Source organism: Bos grunniens, chromosome 20 (assembly GCF_055505025.1).
Source record: "Bos grunniens cultivar Pamir isolate PY7600 chromosome 20, Bosgru_T2T1.0, whole genome shotgun sequence".
In the NCBI taxonomy this organism is placed as follows: Eukaryota; Metazoa; Chordata; class Mammalia; order Artiodactyla; family Bovidae; genus Bos; species Bos grunniens.
Genome location: NC_141184.1, coordinates 30,440,384 through 30,462,052, shown reverse-complemented (window position 1 = coordinate 30,462,052; position 21,669 = coordinate 30,440,384). Strand labels below are relative to the sequence as shown.

Genomic DNA, 21,669 nt, shown 5'->3' with positions numbered 1-21,669 from the left:
AGGGTCCCCTTTCTCAGAGAGAGCCGCCGGGCGGGAGTGCCCGGGCTGAGGGCGCAGTGTGACACTGGAGGGGGGAGGGAGGGCAGCCGGGACCTCGGGTTTGTCTGTGTTGGAGTACTTCCGCCTCACCGGCATCATACAGGGCCTGCGCTCGCTTTGGAAGCTCGTGAGGCAGTTCTGTGTCCCTCAGCAGCTCTCTCTCCATGGCCGGCAGTCGGCTCCCGTGTCTGCAGTGGCAGCCCGCCTCCCTCTCACCTTGGTGCCTCCTCAGTCTCTCCACACAGATGTCCTGTGGGCCCTAGACACCCAACACACCCTGTACTAATTTACCCTCTTCCTCTGAAACCCCAGACCGGTTCCGCTTTCTGAGGGTGGTGCGGAGTATCGGCTGGATTGCGTGCTCGTCTCCAGCCCAGGCTGCTGCTGGCATTCCCGTGTATGGTTGATATTTACATTGCAGGTGACTCACGAGAGGATGCCCTCTAGACAGCTGAAATCCTCTTGGTTGACCTTTGACCTTGGGCCCAAAAGCTTGGTCAGCAGAGCGGGGCTGGGCTTTAGCCACTGTCAAACCCTTAACCAGACCTTTACACAGGCTGCTCCAACCAGCCTTCCTTCTCCTCCATTTCAGGTTCTACTGGCAGATTACATTACTTTGCCCCCAAATCACATCTAATCTCCTTGTCCTGTACAACAGAACAAACAAATGAAACTCCCCCTGAAAAATGCTTAAAACGCTTGACTCTATCACTTAAGGGCAGTCACATGATTTCTTCCTCTGTTGCCCACCCTTTGTTGTTCATTGAAATTCCCTTCTCCTGTGGTTTACCACATTCTACTTCCTATTAGATTTGCAAATTTATTTCCCTTTTTGGAGTATAAAGCTCTTTGAAGGTAGGCAAAGTATTGCAGCCTTCTTTCCAGCCTCTCACAACCAAATTCAGTGTCTTTCCTGTGCAAGTCTCTTATCAGTGTATGTTGAATAAGCAGCTGTCCATTTTTCCTAGTTTGAAGTTTGTGTAATGATGGGAGCTGCCCGCTTTTGACCATCCCGGTGGAGTAGGGCCTTCAGAGTCATTGCTCTACGGTGTGCAACTTGGGGATGTTTCTCAGTCTCTCCAGCCCTATTTCTTGTTGTTATTGGGGCTAGTACTCTAACCTGTCTGAGTGTGGTTGTGAGAATCAAATGACTTAATTCATGTAAAATCCTGAAATAGCTTTACCCCAGTGATAACCTCTATGATTATAGTAATAATAGCCTCTATTATAATAATAATAACAGTAACAGTAATGATGATAATGATTTTATCATCATCCTCCAGGTTCCCAGCACTAAAGCCAAGTCATAAGGTATTTGTTAGACCATCAGTGAGTGTGAATGTGACTACTTAGACTTGAGGTGGTGGTGGTGGTTGTAAGACTAAATCAGTCTTTTTTGTTGTGAGTATAACACATTGATTCCTTGGCATAACAGAGTTGACTATATTCAGGTCTTTCGTATTAAAGGTATAATTTCCCTGTATGAATTTCATGGCTAAGCTTACCTGTCCTCTGCAAGGTGGTTTACATCATGTCTGGAAAACCTTCCTTCTCTCTGCAGATATGGTGTTGGTCCTGCCACAACGGATGTGCCCTCTTGAAAATGTCGGCCCTGCCCAAAGAACAAGATGACAGCATGTCGCAGATCCAGAAGAACTTCTCGGATAGGTCAGCACTATTGGGCATCTTGTTATCGTTTAGTTGGCTCAGTTGTTTTCCGGGAAGCTGGGAACAGTTCTCGGGAGTAAGTCCATTTCAGTTTACCTACTGATAAAGCCTGAGTGCTGGGAATACAGCTCAGCGAGGTCGTTTTTAATTTGAAAAGAGTTGGGATGACATGGTCCTGAAGTGCATCAACTGTATTGTATTGAGAGACACACGGCCAAAGCGTTTAGGGGGAAGTAGTCTGATAGCTTTAATATTGACAGTTGTCAAATTTGGGTCAAGGTATAGATGTCACTGTGCTGTTCTGTTCTGGCATGTTTGAAAATTTTCAGAATAAAAAAGTTAAATGTTTTTATTCACCCCTAAAGTAGATGAATTTAAAAACAAGAAAAGGAGTGGACTTAGGAGTTAAATTGCCTTGGTTCACATCCTGGCTCTTTCAGTTTATAGACGTGGTGGCTCTGCTGCTTGTCCCTGAGTTCCCGGCCCCGGCTGACCAGGAGTTGCCGCTGGGCAGCAGTTACCTCACTGGGGAGGAGGCTCTGGGAGCTCTGCACACAGATCCTGGCGCCTAGGAAGTGCTCGGGAGAAACTTTCTGACTCAGGCCTGTTCTTCTAATGTCTCGTTCCTTCCTGATACCTAGGATTTACAGGACTGTCCACAGGCCCCCCTATGAGACTGCTAAAACTGAAGACCTCTCAAGCAACTTCCTGTCCCTGCAGGAAATCCAGATGGCATACTCTAAGTTCAAACAGCTGTTTCTGATAGGTGAGAAGAACTCTGAGCCAAACCCGCTGTCACCTGGAAAAAGACGTGCTCCATGGCTCGGGTGAAAGGCGGTGCTTGTCCCTGGGTTCCTTGGGTCGGACACGGCTATGGGGGTGGGAGTCACAGAACGGAGGGGCTGGTTACCACGGGGCTGGTGGCCCTTGCCACATTTCCTCCCATCATTTTCCCCTGGGCTCTTGTCCCATTGCCCCTTCTCAGAGCAATGAACACAGAGCCACCCTTCTCCTCTCTTCCTTCCTTTCGTTTTTAGTAGTTAGCGTTGGGCTTCTTCCTTTAGAAGTTGTGGAACTATGCAGTACCTGTATTCCCCAGCTGTTTTGTAAGGTCGATGATCTGTTTGTTTTTCTTAGTCACTTACTGAATGGACTCTTCCTCCACTGAGTGGAAGTATTTTATTTTTCTGATTCAGCATATATTACAGTGTAATATATATTACACTGGATGGTGACAAAAGAAGTGGAGAACCACAGTCCTGGATCTCCAGTGTAAAAATATACAGTGTAAAAAACTCCAGTTAATCAGAAATGTACAAAGTAGAAAATTAAATATGTCCATCCTTGCCACTCCTCCTTCCCTGCCCAGGCTGCCCAGTGTGAAGTGTTCAGACCTTGGATCAGATTTAATCAAGGTCGGTCACCTGTTGATTCTTTTCACCCAGGCCCTCAGCAGTGAAAGCAGTGAATCCTAACCACTGTACTGCCAGGGAATTCCCTATTCTCTTCACTCTTTTTTTTTTAAAGATATTTTATTCAATAATTTATGTATGGGGTCGCTAAGAGTTGGACACAACTGAGCGAGTTCACTTTCACTTTTCACTTTCCTGCATTGGAGAAGGAAATGGCAACCCACTCCAGTGTTCTTGCCTGGAGAATCCCAGGGACGGGGGAGCCTGGTGGGCTGCCATCTATGGGGTCACACAGAGTTGGACACGACTGAAGTGACTTAGCTTAACTGCACTGGATCTTAGTTGCAGCACATAGGATCTCCGATGTTCTTTGTAGTATGTGAAATCTTTAGTTGTGGCATGCAAACTCTTAATTGAGGCATGTAGACTCTGTAGTTGCAACATATGGGATCTAGTTCCCTGACTAGGGATTGAACCCAGGCCCCCTTCATTGGGAAAGATGAGTCTTAGCCACTGGACCACCAGGGAAGTCCCTTCTCTTCACTCTTTTTTTCAAATGTGTTTATTTTTGATTGAAGGATAATTGCTTTACAATATTGTGTTAGTTTCTGCCATACATCACATGATTCAGCCATTGACACACAGATGTCCCCTCTCTCTTTACTCTTGAGTGCGTGTTTACCCTCTGATGTTTGTCACGCTTATTGCGTTTCCCAGCTTTTCGTTTTTAGCCTAGTGGTCTGACTTAGGATTTACTCAGTCATTCAGCCAACATGTATTGCATTTCCATTATACACACCAGCTATGCCAGGCATTGGAGACAAAGATGACTGTGACACCAAGGGAAACCAGTGTACACCTCTAACTGGAACACATTGGGAAAAAGCAGGCACGTGGAGGAGAAGTAAGAAATTGTGCTGGTTGATCCAGGACTGTGGTACCCACTTCTTTTGTCACCATCCAGTACTGGCAGGGGTATCTGCCTTCTCACTGATTTGAGTTTGCAACTTTCACAGGCAGTAGACTTCTGTAAAATGCAATGCTTCTGTCTCCAGTTGGATTGGGAGGTCGTGTCCAGTGTGCAGGATAAATATGTGTGTGTTTAAGACTCCAGTGGAAGCTAGCTCTCCCCTCAAGTTTCCACGGCATCAGGACGTGGCCTATTGCATCTTCCACTTCTAAGAGCAGCAGGCTGAATGTTGGTGTGTCTGCCTAAAGCATGTTTCTCTCCTTGTCGAGCTACAGGGTGGCCGTGACTTGGTGAACAGATTGTAGGGCACTTTTTTACTTGTGCAAAAAAAAGTCTATTTTTGACTACCACACCCTTCCAAAGGTTTACGGTTCAAAAACCACTTCAGCTGAAGGCTTGAAACCCACTTGACTTAACCGGAGCCCAGTGCTAGATTCTCAGTCTAGCGTAGGGCTATGCCACTGAGCAGCACAGGTTCTACAGCGGCTTCTGCAAACAGTGCCCGACTTCTTCACTCTTGTTTCCTTTCTTTTCAGATAATAGTACTGAATTTTGGGACACAGACATCAAATGGTTTTCCCTGCTGGAGAGTAGCAGCTGGCTGGACATAATCAGGTATTTCAAGGTGTTGTTTTGCTCGTAAATTTCACAGTTCGGTAAACCAAAGTAGTAAAGCAAACTGACAAATTAACTGTTTTATATTTCACAGTTAAATATTCTTAGGTCACATGTTCTGTTCAAGGCTCAGCTGGATTTTGCATTTGTTATTTATTATTTCTGTGCATGTCTGATCAGGATTTACGAATATGCTACCTGCCCACAAGATCCGCTCCTGAGACTACGGACCAGGGATGGGAAGGCTGCAGAAAAGGGGGTGTGGGACCCCAGCATTCTAACTGAGCTGCAGTGCTCACCTCCAGGGAGGAGGCTGGGGGTTGGGAAGGTGGGGGGATGCTGAGTTCTCCGGTTTTGTTTTTATTTTGGGCGGGGGGTGGTTTGGTGAAAATCAGGGATTGAACTTGCATCCTTGCAGTGAGTGCGGAGTCCTAACCACTAGACAGCCAGGGAATTCCCAGATGCTGAGTTTTTATTGCATACTTTTTTAGAAGAATTCACTATCTTTTATGTCTCTTACATATTAAATTGTTTTTTACTATAATGAGTGTCAATTAGTCTTTCTCATTTGGGGGATTAAGTAGAGATTCTGAGAGAACAAAACTTTTTTCCCTGTCCTGCTTCCTATTTTGAATAGCTTCTCTCCATTGCCCTTAAACAGAGGCGAGGGCAGAGGGAGGCGCAGAACAGGTATGATGCTTGGGTGAGAGCCAGTGAGCGAATGGCTCCAGCCCCAGGGCACCTCTGAGGAAAAGGCAGGCCCCTCTCTCCCCTCTCCTCGTTCTCCCTTAGACCTGCCTGGTTTGTACAGAGGAGCCACAGGCCTCCAAACCCTTCTTAGCAAATAGGTATTGACGAGCCTGCTGCATGTCGCATAATTTGAATATATAATTGCAAGTACTGTGATAGATGTTATAAAATAAGAGGCCCTTTCTTTCTGTGGGGCTTGTAGAGAAGGTGTGCATCCCTAACCAGGTGAAGAGCCTGGGGGAGGCACCCCCGTGGCAGGGTTATCAATCCAGAAGGTGGGGCTGCTGATGGTGGCAACAGTTTCAAAGGGAATAGTGTGTCTAGAGAGACAAAGGGATTTCGGGACACATGGTCCTTTCCAGACAGGCGGATACATTTAGCCAATGATCTTGAATTAAACAAAATGGGCCTGTAGCACAGCCTCCAGATATAGACATTTTAGGGTCTTACTAGGACTTACTGCCACACTCAGGTATAAATTTTCTGCAGTAAGAATTCCCAGTTTAGGAATCGTCTAAGAGCATTTTTACGTCCGACTTTGGAATTCCCTTCTGAAAACTGTAAGTTTCTAGTAAGCAGATGAATGTCTTGCAGTACCTGAATAGTGTAAACAATAATTTGTTTCTTTTCTGGAGAATGTTAGTATGAGACAGTGAGAGAGATGGAACACTGAAGATCAAGTTAGACTGCCTCTAAATTTCTTGTTGTTCATAATATCAAGCTCAAGATCTATTGTCTGTTTTACTTGTCTCTCTCCTATTTAGGCGCTGCCTGAAAAAAGCAGTAGAGATTATAGAATGTCTAGAAGCCCAAAACATGAACGTTCTTCTTTTAGGTAATACATTTAAAGCACAAAGGGTGGTTTCCTTTTTCCTTTACTGGAGGTTCTGTTTCTGTATATAGAGATTTATGTAAGTGGAATTGTCTTATAAAGTGAAGTCGCTCAATCATGTCCGACTCTTTGCAACCCCATGGACTGTAGCCTATCAGGCTCCTCTATCCATGGAATTTTCCAGGCAGTAGTACTGGAGTGGGTTGCCATTTCCTTCTCCAGGGGATCTTCCCGACCCAGAGATTGAACCCAGGTCACCCATATTGCAGGCAGATGCTTTACCATCTGAGCCACCAGGGAAGATTGTCTTATAAAAGGAGTGAGCTAGTATAAAAATCCTTCCCATACTTTTTACCCTGACCTTGGAATCCTTGCCTTGGATTTCATTGTTACAGTTTAAAATTACATTCCTTCACTTGGAACTTGGCAGATGTATTTGCAGCCCAAGAAGGAATTGTTTGGTGTCTTTACCAAAGCTCACATTTCCTGATATTTTGGGGTTTTGTTTTATACTAAGTCAGTTAAAGTTTGGATGACCTTTTTTGTATGACGAGACCCATGGATGGTATAATTGTTATTTCTGCATCCTTGTGTCTGACAACTTTGTGCAGTTGTTGCAGAAACTGTGTGGTCCATGATTTCCTTTTCCAGAGTAGACTGAAGTCGCTGTACATGTGGGCTGGACATACATACCCAGTGTGTATAAGCCTCGTGCAACAAAGATTGTTTCTGGGATTGGTTAGATCTGAGCTAAAATATTATCTGCCATTGTGAATATTTAAAGTTTCTTGTGGCCCCATGCTTTAAGCAGAGTGTCTCGTGCTTCCACACCCTCAAGCTTTTATCATTTTTCTGACACTCTCTGCGAGAGTGTCCGACTCCTGGGACTTAGCTTCTGTGAGCAGACCGGAAATGTGTCAGCCTGTGGCTTCTGTACCCTCTGACTTAAATTTTAACACGCGGACTGAGCACCTCCCACGTACAGAGCTTCTGCCTTCTGGAAGTTTACACCCTATTGAGTTTGAGAGAGAGCTGGCATAAGGGTGTTATTGAAAAAGATCTGGTTAACAGTGGCCAGAGTACTGAGTAACTGGTGAAAAGGAGGGATAAAGACTGGGGGGCTGAGGAGTACAAGTGCCCAGGCCAGACTGCACCAACCCCAGAGGTGTGCAGAGTGAAGTGAGAACGGTCAGCAGGTGAGGCTGAGCTGTGCCTCACTCCCCGATGGACGGCGGAGCTATGTCTTCTCTGAAATCTCACTCTCTAGCCACTCTTCTGGGACTAGAGGTGTACTGATAACATACTTAATACACAAGAAGAAAGATTCTCTTGAAAACTGAAACTTGTTTCAAAAGAAAGATGAATATAAAAATCTGTTTCTTCTGAACCCTGGGGTTCCCATGGTTTAGACTTATTTTCCTGGAGGAGAGATAGGAGCACAGTAAGCCTGGCCCTGGAATGCTTCCTGGCCCCGGGGTCACAGGAGAGGTTAACAGTGCAAACACCTCCCTACTTAGGATTCATTCTGAAGTTTCTCTAACCCTGTGACTACCAGAACCATTGTCCTCATGGACGTTTTAAAATAGCAACTTGAGTGCCGCTTCTTTTTGTAAAGTAGAAACTACGAGGATGTAGACCTTGACTTTAAGGACTGTGAAATTCTTAAGACAAATGCCCAGATGTAGATGTATGTTGTTATTTGCTACGAGTGGTAGATGGTGAACAAGGATGTGAGCGGAGTTTTCATCATGTGAGTTTTGTACCGTCGCCCAAGGGGTGGACACGTGGCTTATACTTACCAGGGAGAGTTTCACCTCTAGGCTAGGCAGGCCCCTCCGTGCTCTCAGATGGAAATGGCAAGAGCCATGGAGCTGACAATCAGAGCATTTTGGTGCAGTCCAGGGATGTTACCCTTTCTCCGAAGCAGAGGTAGCGGAGGAAAGGCGGCTGAGAAGCAGCTGAGCCGTGAAACAGTGAGCTCAGGGATGGCGATCCTGACGCCCCAGCTGGAAGGGTTTTAAACTTGGTCTGTGGAGGCCAGCAAGCTGCCATACCCGTGCCCTCATTGTGTGGCGCATCTGACCCCCCATGCTGACACTGGGTTTGCCGCGTTGCATCTATTCACCAGTAAGGAGTCCATCGTTAGTGCCAGTGTCCCTTGGAGCCGGTGCCAGCCAGGCTGGAAGCGTTTGTCTCTCAAGCTGAACATGTTACCTTTTGCCACCAATGGCCCAGCCTTTTTGGGAGTTAGAACTTGACTGTCGGGGTAGACGGTGTGGGGGCCCTGCTTTTGCCTGTGCCCCCCGCGGCTCTTCTAACACTTGGTCCCCTCTTTCCTCGCTGTGCTGTTGCCTGGCAACCCCACCCCCCACCACAGAGGACAACGCCTCCGACCTCTGCTGCCTCGTTTCTTCTCTGGCGCAAGTGATGATGGACCCCCACTGTCGAACCGTTTTCGGTTTCCAGAGCCTTGTCCAAAAGGAGTGGGTCATGGGTGGCCACTGCTTCCTGGACCGCTGCAACCACCTCCGTCAGAGCGACAAGGAGGAGGTGAGTGTCCTCGGCACAGACCTGCGCAGCCTCGGACACAAGGAGCTCCGTCTCTCCTTAATACCTGCACAGCGCACACCTTAAGAGCTTTTCAGGAAGGCGAGGACCAGTCACTGGTCAGTGAGTGTGAATGATTTAAACACTGGAAACCCTTCCCAGGGAAAAGGGATATTTATTAGGAAGTGTGTTCAGAACCTTCTCTTCTAAATTGTGTGTCCCAAGGGTGTATTATAGTTCACGGTGGAAGTGATGTTGACTTGTAAAACTTAAATAAAAATGAACTCGGTGGGACTCTCACAATTTCTGATAAGTTAGTCTTTGCAAAAAAATAAATAGGGTACAAGTTTCCCTGTATATACATAATAATGCATAATAACAAGAAAATACATAATAATACATACAAAATACATAATAACACATAATAATAAGAAAATACATAATAACACAAAGTAAATTTCCCTTGCAATAAACCCTTTCAAAATAAAGCCCAGGATTATGTGAATGCTATCCATTACGTGGGCCTTCGCCGTGATAGCTGCAGGCCTGAAGAGACAGCGAGACAGTCCAGTTAGTGAAAATGAGTCCCCCCACCCCCCAAACTGGGACGTACTTGTCTCGGTTACAGCTGTGCCAACTGCTTTGGCTGCATTATTAACGACCATGGAAGAAAAAATGAAAACATGTGAACTGTAATTAAATCACCTGCAGAGCTAACATATGCTAGCAGGGCGGCTGGTGGTTTTTCTTCCCCCAGATAATAGGCATGTCTGTCTGCGGTGCTGGGCAGCTTGACACAGCAGCTCTGGAAACAGAGCTGAGGCTTCTGCCCATACAGGCTTGGTGTGTCCTGCGAGACCAGGCCGCCCTTGCTGGGCCTGCAGATTTCTCTGAGGACTGGTCTATACTCATCTGTGTCCCATCAGGCTGATGATGAATATGTATCACCATCTTTCAGTCTTAGAAGGGACTTGCCTTCCTGAGAAACTAATTTGAAAGGTTGATGGCACTCAGCAGAGTTGGTACTGTGTTGGGAAGAGGGTATTTTTGCACGTCTTGTGTAGTCTGTGTATCTTGAGAGCAGGGGGACTGACGGGCACCGTGTGTCTAAAGGGGAAGGAGCCCCAGAGCAGATCCGCCCGCTCACCCAGGCTGGGAGGAATCACCTGTACTTTCTGAGCCCATTTCCCTGACTGTGCTGTGAGATTCAGATACTTTTCACTCTTATCTAATGCCACTGAACGTAAAATGAGGTGTGAGATAAGGTTGCCACGTAGACCTTTCTTCACATCTCAACATCGACACCTTGGACTTTTGACGGAAAACTGGATGGTCCAGTTTGTGATGTAATTGACGCAGCACTGGACTGAGTCAAGAGCTGAACTGCCAGCTCCTGCCTCTCAGGAGCTGCGTGTGAGACCTCAGCCTGGCTCAGGAATGGAGAGACCGTGACGCAGTCTGCCTTGTCCCCCTGACGGGGTCACTGGTGACTCGAGGAGGAGCACTGGGGAACGACAAGGTGCCCTCAGAAACTCTACTAAGAAAGAGCTTGCCTCTGAGGCTAATAAAAGAGGCCATCGATGAAAAAAAAATGCATTTGTGAAAAATGTTAGAAACTCATTTTTGCCGCTTCTGCTTCCTCTCCCATCTGCTTTATCTTCTGGGCCCTCATTGTCAGGGCGGTGTGCATAGTCGCTCAGTCTTTGTGACCCCATGGACTATAGCCCGCCAGGCTCCTCTGTCCATGGGGATTCTCCAGGCCAGAATACTGGAGTAGGTAGCCTTTCCCTTCTCCAGGAGATCTTCCCAACCCAGAGATCAAACCCAGGTCTCCCACATTGCAGGTGGATTCTTTATCATCTGAACCACCAGGGAAGCCCCATTGTCAGGGCGGAGAAGGAAGTATTCACAAAATTTGAAGAAACCGAGTAGTTTTTTTTTATTTTTTTGTGAGGAGAGTGGCATTCTTTGGTGGGGAGTAGTGTTTCACTTGTTGAGGTTCAGAGTTAACGTTCCCTGTCCTCAGGCTCAGTTGCAACTGCTCTTCTGCCAGTGTCGATGGGCAGGGAGATTTTCCTTCATCTCAGGAGTGTCTTTCACATAGGGAGCTACTGCTGAGTCCCGAGGTTAATCCACGGGTGTGTGGTTTTTCAGTCAAGCATGTTTATCCCTGGGGTTGGGATGCAGTTGGGAATGGCAGTTGCCTGGAATGTGCTTCCCGGAGCATGCAGTGCCCAGGAGAGGCTACTCCACAGCTGTCCAGGTGGCTGCACTATACCCGGGACCGCTGGCTTCGGACCCTTGGCACCCCTCCATCACGCGTGTCTTATCTTCACGTAGGCTCCCGTGTTCCTGCTCTTCTTGGACTGCGTGTGGCAGCTGGTGCACCAGCATCCCCCAGCGTTCGAGTTTACAGAGACGTACCTGACCGTTTTGTCAGACAGCCTGTACATACCTATTTTTAGCACCTTCTTCTTCAATTCGCCTCATCAAAAAGATATGAACGTGGTAAGAGTCGCTCTTAGGAACCTGTGTATTGAAGAAGCCGTGTCTAACAAGTAAGATGTAAGAGGAGCGATGATGAAAATGATATTTTCTTTATAACAGTGATTACACAGAGGGCCCTGTTCTGAGTACTCTCCAGGTATTGATATGTAATCCTCAAGTCCGAATTATTATTATCTCTGAGAGTGAGTCACTGAGGCTCACTGTGGGTCACAGGGTCAATATCCTGGCTGGGAGCCGGTGTGAGAGCTGGGGATTAAGCACATTAAAAGAGGTCTTTGTGAACAGCTCAGATGCATTCTCTTCCACTTGACGGATGCCGGGAGTGACTCAGAAGAGAGTGGAGGCAGAGGAGGGGAGCTCTGCTTTCGCTCTCTGCCTTAAACATCTTTATAGTCTCCCTTGAGGCCCTGCTTCCGGGGCTTTAACTCTGCTAGTCAGGGCCGCGACTAGCCCTCTGGGGGCCTGGGGTTTGCCGGAGCTGCCCTCCCGGTGGGTCTTACCGCATCCTACAGGGAGCGGGAAACAGAGCCCGGGCCTCCAGTCACACAGCCTTGCTGCCCCCCAGCCTCATGGCCTCAGGTGGTTCACTTTGTTTTCCCAGCCTCCATTTCCCCAAAGGTAAATTGAAAAAATAGGAGCGACCTTGAGGGTGTAGTGAGCGTGTGCAGCACAGTGGCCGGCACAAGTTCTGCTGGAAGTAACGTGTCCTGCCTCCTCCCCACCTAAAGCCATCAGGGAGCGACCACCGACGACCACAGCCTTCACGTGCGGTGCCGCGGAGGCCGGGTCTCAGGGCAGGCCGGGTGCGCCGTCCTGGAGCCTGTTTCTCCGCACTGTCTGCTTTCCTCAGCCCTCCCTGCAAACACTGTGACCTGTGCTTGTTTTGGCAGGGCAAGGAGAGCCAGGACTCACAAAGCAGGCCTTTGAATCTGCTCACCGTGTGGGATTGGTCCGTGCAGTTTGAACCCAAAGCCCAGACGTTGCTCACAAACCCTCTTTACGTGGAGAAGCCAAAACTGGAGAAAGTTCAGCGGAAAGGAACGCATTTCAAAGTAAGATTTGTGCGTGTCTAACCCCCTTGTCTATGCAGAGATCTCCTTATGTGGAAGGATTACATTTAACCTGTGGATTCTGGGCACAGTCACAGAGTCGAGACTGTGATGGGCAGGTTGTCAGGGCCCCTGAGAATCCTTGCCTTCGGCAGATGCACGTTTGTCCCGAGTGTCCCTGGGGATGCTGTGGGGAATCGAGGATCTCAGCCCTGCCCAAGTGTGATTGATAGAGCAGAGGGAATGCTGATCACAGTGAGGGTTTTCTGTCATCTGTACCAGTTCACGTCTTCACTAGCAAGGCCTCTCTTCATGCTAAAAATGGTGTTTGTGACTGATATCTTCTGTCAGGGGTCACAGAGCTCTGGCACAACCATCACCCCCCGCCATTCTGTTGGAGCTGGAAGACAGCCATGGGCACCATGTGAGCAGACGGGCCTGGCTGTATTCCAGTATTTACAGAGGCTGGCATGGGCCAGGTTGGGCCCGTGGGCTGTTATTTGCAGACCTGGGCTTAAATGACAAACATCAAATTATTTGGGTTTCCCTTTAGATATTTGTTCCTGATTTTACCAGTTATTAAAACTCCGACATTCCCTAGACGATGTATGATGTACATGGCATTTCTTGTTCTGTCTCCTGACTTGGGAGCCCCCCACAAAGAGGAGAGCAGGGTGGTCAGTGATGGTCCCTCACAAGTCAGAGCATGTCACTGCCTTTTCCACCACCATCTTTCTGGTTCAGAAGTCCTGCGGGGCTCCTAGGGGCCTGGCCAGTTCTGGTGTGGGAGATGGCTCCATTCTAAAGGGGCTTGGGGACCCATGAGTCAATGCCAGCACTCACAGAAGGTGGCTCTGCTGGCTGCCGCTTCACCCCTTCAAGGGTCCTCAGGCCCAGGCTGGGTGTTAGCACTCCTGGTTAAGCCTCTGTCCTGTCTGCTGGGCCAGAACCGCCCTGCACTCCTGCACAGCCAGGCCAGAGGTCAGTTTTGTCAGTGTGCTCTGCCCCCTGGTGGCTGCACACACGCCTCCCGCCAGGTCAAGATGGCCCAGCTGCCCCCACCAGAGGGGCGAGGGCGCTCAGAGCCCTGAGGGAGGACATGGAAGCTCTACCTGTAAGTCCATTTCTCTGCCCAGGCCCTGTTTTTCTGAGCGTCCCTTTTCGTAGATGGGAGTGAAGAATCTAAGGGCCCAGGTTGCAGGAGCTGGCCCATGGGAGAGGCTTGAGCTACAGGTCAGGGCATCTGAGGTTGTATTAGCTCATGCAGGGCCAGCGGTGGGCCAGCGAGAACCTTTGAGGCCGTTGGGTGAGGAGTCCTGGTGTCAGGCTTGGGGCCTCTTATTGGGGGACAGGCAGCCCTGGAGACGTTCTGTTGAGACCAAAGAGCCGTGGCCAACCACGGCTGCCCTGGGAATGCCCAGTGCGCTGCCCCGGGAATTCCCCCTCGAGACCGTGAGGTCCGCTCAGGTGTGGGGTCCCAGCCTCAGCCCCAGGCCTTGACCAGGCTACAGGGACACAGTGCTGCCCCCACCTGGCCTGTCCCGAGCGCTCCACTCGCTTTGGGCTTGAGAGAAGGGCTTCCAAGACGGGGAGGGCTCTGTTACGAGTCCAGGCTCCCTCCGGAGCCGGACTGTGTGAGACCACACCTGGCACTTGGTACCGGGGCCTTTGCGCTTGACTTAACCACCGTGCCTTAGTTTTCTCGTGTGTAACGTGGGGCAGTAATGCCGACTGAGGACCAGGTGAGTGGTTGCATGTTCAGCACTGAGCATGGAGCCCGGCATGCAGTGAAGATCCCGCCTGCTTCCCTCATCCCTGACTCACCTGGGTCACTGGGCAGAAGAGGCCGGCCCCCAACTCTCCTGCCCTCAGACGGAAAGTCAACAATCCTGGTCGTCTCTGACTTGGGGTGTTGTGAATGGTTTTGCTTTCTACGGTATATTTTTATTGTTTGTTCTACACTCCGTAATAAATACGAACCACTGGTAGGAACATGTTACAGAGTTAGGAGCCTAGTCTCAAAATAAAACTGTCTCTTCTTATTTCACATGACAACTCAGGAGCAAAAGAGATGGGGAGAAGCAGCTCCTCCTCAGGTTTTTACCTTTATCTTCGGGCACCAAGGATCTGTTGCAACCGTCCTGGCCATCCCCACAACCCTCTCCCAGTGCATCCCAAAATACAGCGCCGAGCTTTGGCTTCAGGTCGAATTCCTGAGGAGGACAAGCGTGTAGACGCTCCAGCATCTTCCACCCTGTGCAGCTCGTTGACAAGAACACCCGGCACATTTAGACAGTCCTCAAGTTCCTTTTGCTCCCATCTGTCTCTTTGTCCAAAAGAACCTTTCTGACTTAGGCTTGACCTCCCACTGGATGCCTGACCTCCCACAAGTTAAGCCTGTAAGTTATTTCACTGGAGCGACAGGCTCTTCAGGTCTTTGGCACTGTTTCTTCACAGGTGTTGAGAGTATTGTGGAAGCGAGCCCGCTAAGTTTTTCAAAGAAGAAACATTCTGCTCCCTTCACAGACGAATAGGCCTTGTCTCCAAACTCCCCTGACTCATCATCTGCCTCTCTTTTTATTCCCTCATTTACCGGCTGTGCTGGGTCTTTGTAGCTCCACTCTGGCTTTTCTCTAGTCGCGGTGAGTTGGGACTGATCTTGGTTGCAGTGCACAGGCTTCTCTTTGCAATGGCTTCTCTAGTCGCAGAGCTCTAGAGCCTGGGCTCAGTAGAGCCTGGTGCATGGTTTTACTTGCCTCTTGGCACGTAGAATCCTTCTGGACCAGGGATCGAACCCATGTACCCTGCATTGGCTGGCGAGCTCCTAACCCCTGGACTACCAGAGAGGTCCTCATCCGCCTGTCTTAACTTCAGCTTGTTCTTCACGAGTGCTTGATACCCTGCGCCTGGTCTCACCCGTTTGTTTAGCAACCCAGCGTGCATCTGATATGCTCATCGTGGAATAAACAGCGTCCCCCACCCACCCGCTGCCGCTTTCTCTCTGTGTGTGATGGCATTGTAATGAATTTGCGTTCACAGGGCAGTTCTCATGACTCTTCTTAAAGTAGGATTCTGCTTTTTTTTTTGTTTTTTTGGATGGAAACAACTGTCACTGTGCTCTTGGGCTAACCAGAGACTTTTTTTTATTTGTGTTCTCTCTCAAAGCATCAAAGACAACTTTCTCTGCCTCTCACCCAATCGAAATCATCTCCCAAAAGAGGATTTTTCAGGGAAGAAACGGATCACTTAATTAAAAACCTGCTGGGCAAGAGAATCAGCAAACTGATCAACTCCTCGGAGGAGCTGCAGGACGGCTTCCGAGAGTTCTATGACGGCTGGCACAGCAGGCCCCCCAGCTACCAGGGGCTGCTGCTGCCTCACCTCGAGGGCCCGGAGATCAAAGTCTGGGCCCAGCGCTACCTGCGCTGGATTCCGGAGGCCCAGATCCTGGGTGGTGGCGGAGTGGCCACCATGAGCAAACTCTTGGAGATGATGGAGGAGGTCCAGCGCCTACAGGAGAAAATCGAGGCGAGACACCACAGCCAGGAGGCCCTCCAGGCAGAGGCTGCCTCGCCACCGAGGACCTCGGGCCGCCTGTCCTCCTTGTTCCCTTTCGCGCTCCTGCAGCGACATTCCTCCAAGCCCGTCCTGCCCACCAGCGGGTGGAAAGCCCTGGGAGATGAAGATGACTTGGCCAAGCGAGAAGACGAGTTTGTGGATCTAGGGGACGTGTGACTGGCCTGCTCGGTGGCAGTGAGAGAGGACCCTCGCAGGCTGGGACAGGAGCTTGGGCACGTCTACTTTCCATGTTGGCATGTCATGCTGAAGCCGACTGCCAGGGAAAGCCTGGGTCTTCTGGAAAAGAGCTGGTTCTCATTTTCCCCCCCAGTTCTGAAAGACTATGCAGTTGAAACCCGTATCTCGAGTATTATTGAAAGGAGTTAGTACGTGACCTGTAATACAGCTGTGGCCAGTGTCCTCTGTGTTAGCATCACTCAGACCCCACGGTAGCTACTTTACTACTCAGAAAGGGCTTTGGTAAGCTGTGCTTGGACGCCGTATGGTCCTCACATCTTTCCTGTGCCAATGTGCTTTATCCAGTCGTCAGGAGTAGCGTCTCTTTAGCCCATCCCAGTTCAGAGCAAGTTCAGCTTTACATGATGTGTGTGTGTGTGTGTGTGTGTGTGTGTGTATGTGTGTGGTGTATGTGTGTGTTGGATTAACAGATTCAGATAGCGGTGTTAAGATGTGTGGCCTTCATTTCCAAACCGTAGCAGTTTTCCTGTGTCCTCTTGCCATGCGTGTCACCATCCTAATGTTTCCGACCATCCTCAGACTGTGTCACTTTATGTCGGGGCAGGGGGCTGGCTCGCGGCCGACAGCTCCAGGCTCCCCGCCGCTCGCCACCGGCTGTGCACCGCTTTCCACTGTCCCTTTGCAATCCCTGCCTTGGTGTACCTCGTCCTGGGATCTTGCTGCTAAGCCTGTGGGTCAAACTGGGGGAATCTCTTAGGTTTGCCCTGAGGAGCCTCCATTCTCCCGGAGGCACGCAGTGTTTGAAAGAGGCTGCTTCACCTTTTTCCAACAGCACGCCGAGGCTTCGGAGCATCTGTGACCGCAGTCCTCAGGCGTTTCCCCAGTTTCGCTACCTTGCAGACCGGGGAAGAAGGTCACTGTCGAACGCGGCTATCATAGGGAAGCGGTTAAGCATAAGTCTCAGAAGTGATGGTGACCACATAGTACCTCAGCGATTTAAAAAGCCATAGAAGAAACTTGACTATGCCTGGTAACCTTCCTGGATCTGCTGTTTAAATGATCTATAGTTTTTAAGTACCGGAAAAGCACACTTAGTAAGGACCTGTGTTTTCATTTTCTGTGGAAACCTGTTCAGTTCCACAGAAGGAAGTGGGAAAAATGATCGATCTCACGTCAGAATGTTCCCTATCAGAAGTTTGCCTTTTATATCTGTTTGCTCTCCAGTATGGATTCCAATTTGAACATTACCTGTTTAGAAAAGCTTTCAGTTGCTGAAGGGCAATAAGAAAATTTGAAACTGTTGACAAAGAGGAGTTTCTCGGTTTGCACTGAATCGTCTTTTGTACACCACAGGAAATTGCTTTCCAGTCCTCCCCACGCCGAGTTGATGCTCAAGCCTTGTTGGTCTGTTAAGACGATGGAGATTGAGGGGAGGGCAGGGTTTATGCATCTGGGGCCAAACACATGCCCAGTCTTGGTTGCCTTAAGAGTCTCACTAGTAAGGTCAGTGTAGGCTTGCAGTGGGGACTTTAAAATGACCCTAATTCATTGGCTATGTTCTGTGGGCCTTCTTAAATTAGCACTCACCTCCTTTCTCTGCCCCACTGCCTCCCAGATACACTATGGAGTTAACTAGTTTTGTGATCATATTATAATGGGAATATTTCTACAGTAGCCTCTTCAGTCTTAAGATCTTAGTAATTTTCATTCCAAAAATGCCCAGTGTGATGCTTTACATCCATAAAGTATGGTTTAAAGGCACAAGGTCATGGCCCCTCTCATAGCAGTTGAATGTGCATTGAAATATTTTTCTATGATTTTTTTAAAATAAAATTACAATAGAAAAATAAGCTGTTTTAACATGTAAGGTCATGACAGTTTATGTATTTATATCTGAAATGAGATTTATATAAACTTGTATTTGTGTACAGAATTCTCAGTGGATTTATATATTGTGACATTTTTATTCAAGATTGAGATATGGATTATGGTTAACAGTAAAAGCTAAAATGAGATCATTTACTTTGTCTAAAATGCTGCACTGTGCACGTTTGGAAATGTATATTAATTTCCTGTATATAATATCTTGAGTTTGTTTATACCTCCAAGTTTTTACACTGAAGATAAATTAGCTTTAATTACATTAGAAACTTTTTTTTTTAAAGGGAATAAGCTGTTGGGCTAAATCTGTATAAATGTGCTTTTTATTTTCTGGATGTACAATGAAAGTTTATACTTGTATTTCACTGCATCGTATCTGATTGCAGAAATTAAAGCACAATTTACAATACTGTATTTGGTGTGGTTGGTATAACATGGAATAATTATTTTCATTTAGTCATTGTATGTGTTGCAGGGGGAGGTGGTTGATTGGTTAGTGGGTGGATGGAAAACCAATAACCAAATAGAGATTTAAAATTTCAGGAGGTGATAAAATACTATAACAAAAAATAAAACAGGGTAGGACCCTATAGAGTAAGGAGGTGGTGCTAGTGGTAAAGAATCTGCCTGCCAGTGCAGGAAACATGAGACTCAGGTTGGAAGATCCATCCCCTGGAGGAGGGCATGGCAACCCACTCCAGTGTTCTTGCCTGGAAAATCCCCATAGATGGAGAAGCCTGGTGGGCTACGGTCCATAGGGTCACACAGAGTTGAACACAATTGAGGTGACTTAGCATGCATGCATGCCTACAGGATAAGTAAAGGGAGAGAGTTTTTTAATCCCTGAAATGAAATATCACTGCCTCTCTGCTTTTGTGGGGATATATAAAATGAGAATAACTGTTGATGGAAGGGCTTTGATGAAAGAGAAAAGGCTTCATTTCCTGCCTCAGAGAGTAAGCAGGCTGGCTTGGGTGGTACGGTGTGTACAAGGAGGACTTTTTCCTCATTCATTTGTTTAGCGTTCGTCTTCGAGAATGAGACCTATCGCTGTTGGTTGAGAAGCTCTGTTCTCTGCCTGCTCCTGCCCGTGGCCCTCTCCCCCGGCTCTGCTCACCGCTCTGTTGCTGTGGGCCAGGCCTGGCACAGGGCCGGTTCTGAGCCATCCCTGGAACTCCGTATGCTCCCACTGCTGCCACATTGCCCTCACGTGCGTCAGTACCTGATATTTGTATTAAACTCCCGTTAGAAGTTCTGGCCCCTACAAGTTAGCAGTGCATGCAAGCTAAGTCACTTTGGTTGTGTCCGACTGTGACCCTATGGACTGTAGCCTGCCAGGCTCCACTGTTCGTGGGATTCTCCAGGCAAGAATACTGGAGTGGGTTGCCCTTTACTTGTCCAGGGCATCTTCCCAACCCAGAGATCCAACCCACATCTCTTACGTCTCCTGTATTGGCAGCAGGTTCTTTACCGCTAGTGCCACCTGGGAAGCCCTGAGGTTAGCCGACTCCAGTCCTGTTTTCCACATTTGTTAACTGGCTCTTGGACTTGGGAGAACACCCTCTCTCCAGGTTTTGCTTGTTCCTGGATTTCTAGGTGCGGGCCAAGGGGGGACTGAGGGAAAGCAGGGCGGGGAGAGGAAGAGTGAGCATTTCATTTCCCATCCAGTGTGAAACAGGACAGTGGGGAGAGGTGGCTCCTGCTGAGAACAGACTGCCTGCCTTCTGTGTCACCTCCTGTCCTGGAAGGTGAGTGGACGGGCAGAGGGAACCTGGACTCTCGCTTGTTTTCTGAGCCCCTCCCCTCCCGTGGTTGTGCTCACTGTTTCTTCAACAGGAGGAGAGTCTGCTCAGCTGTGCTTGTGCCCTGCTGGGCCCTAGGGCATTTGTGAAGCCCACCCCAGGGCAGGACCACTGCAAGGCCAGGGGACAGGGCCTTCAGTGACAGGTCCTTCCACATCGACCCTTCTAGCAACCATCCCCAAACACACTTGCTCTTAAAAATATTAGATGGAGGTGGAAAAGAGAAGGCCCTGTTTGTGCCTTGGGTTCCAGTGTAACCAGGTATTGTGCAAGGGCTTATATGGGAATGTACTAACAATCAGGCTGGCCATGGGTAATAACAAATAACTGGTTAAGGGTCATTTATATATTGAACAGGAAAGTTATTTGTTACAATGATGGTTCTGTATCTCTAAAAACAGACAAGTTGGTCTATTTTGTGGTTCAGGCCCAGGTTCTTTTAAATTCTTTGGTGTTTAATCCTCCCATGACACCGTCCACCTTTAGCAGTTTAAGGATATGAAGGTATGTAATCATATGGAAATATACACAGTCCTAACCAGTGGACAGCCAGAGAAGTATGTGGCTTTTTAAAAAAATCCAGTTTTGCTGGTCAGTCCAGTTTTTGTTAACTTTTTTTTTTTTTAAACATTAAGTTTGGATCTTTAATCCATTTTGAGTTTATTTTTGTGTATGGTGTTAGAAAGTGGTCCAGTTTCATTCTTTTACAAGTGGTTGACCAGATTTCCCAGCACCACTTGTTAAAGAGATTGTCTTTAATCCATTGTATATTCTTGCCTCCTTTGTCGAAGATAAGGTGTCCATATGTGCATGGATTTATCTCTGGGCTTTCTATTTTATTCCATTGATCAATATTTCTGTCTTTGTGCCAGTACCATACTGTCTTGATAACTGTGGCTTTGTAGTAGAGCCTGAAGTCAGGTAGGTTGATTCCTCCAGTTCCATTCTTCTTTCTCAAGATCGCTTTGGCTATTCGAGGTTTTTTGTATTTCCATACAAATTGTGAAATTATTTGTTCTAGCTCTGTGAAGAATACTGTTGGTAGCTTGATAGGGATTGCGTTGAATCTATAAATTGCTTTGGGTAGTATACTCATTTTCACTATATTGATTCTTCCAATCCATGAACATGGTATATTTCTCCATCTATTAGTGTCCTCTTTGATTTCTTTCACCAGTGTTTTATAGTTTTCTATATATAGGTCTTTAGTTTCTTTAGGTAGATATATTCCTAAGTATTTTATTCTTTCCGTTGCAATGGTGAATGGAATTGTTTCCTTAATTTCTCTTTCTGTTTTCTCATTATTAGTGTATAGGAATGCAAGGGATTTCTGTGTGTTGATTTTATATCCTGCAACTTTACTGTAGTCATTGATTATTTCTAGTAATTTTCTGGTGGACTCTTTAGGGTTTTCTATGTAGAGGATCATGTCATCTGCAAATAGTGAGAGTTTTACTTCTTCTTTTCCAATTTGGATTCCTTTTATTTCTTTTTCTGCTCTGATTGCTGTGGCCAAAACTTCCAAAACTATGTTGAATAGTAATGGTGAAAGTGGGCACCCTTGTCTTGTTCCTGACTTTAGAGGAAATGCTTTCAATTTTTCACCATTGAGGATAATGTTTGCAGTGGGTTTGTCATATATAGCTTTTATTATGTTGAGGTATGTTCCTTCTATTCCTGCTTTCTGGAGAGTTTTTATCATAAATGGATGTTGAATTTTGTCAAAGGCTTTCTCTGCATCTATTGAGATAATCATATGGTTTTTATTTTTCAATTTGTTAATGTGGTGTATTACATTGATTGATTTGCGGATATTGAAGAATCCTTGCATCCCTGGGAT

The 21,669-nt window shown here is 47.6% G+C and overlaps 1 protein-coding gene across 4 annotated transcripts in view; it reads left to right on the top strand.

Moving 5' to 3' along the window:
- MTMR12 (myotubularin related protein 12) overlaps positions 1-18,441 on the top strand; it is a 70,072-nt gene extending 51,631 nt beyond the window's left edge. For 3 of the 4 annotated variants that reach the window (XM_086361308.1, XM_086361307.1, XM_086361309.1), the window contains 8 exons: positions 1,601-1,707; positions 2,349-2,473; positions 4,626-4,704; positions 6,219-6,289; positions 8,664-8,836; positions 11,174-11,341; positions 12,232-12,393; positions 15,556-18,441. In XM_086361308.1, the coding sequence (XP_086217434.1) occupies positions 1,601-1,707; positions 2,349-2,473; positions 4,626-4,704; positions 6,219-6,289; positions 8,664-8,836; positions 11,174-11,341; positions 12,232-12,393; positions 15,556-16,125 (1,455 nt within the window). In that variant the 3' untranslated portion in view covers positions 16,126-18,441. Of the gene's footprint in view, positions 1-1,600; positions 1,708-2,348; positions 2,474-4,625; positions 4,705-4,884; positions 5,249-6,218; positions 6,290-8,663; positions 8,837-11,173; positions 11,342-12,231; positions 12,394-15,555 lie in introns of those variants that run through there. The other variant, XM_086361310.1, reaches the window with a different exon arrangement.
- Positions 18,442-21,669: the final 3,228 nt, after the last annotated feature.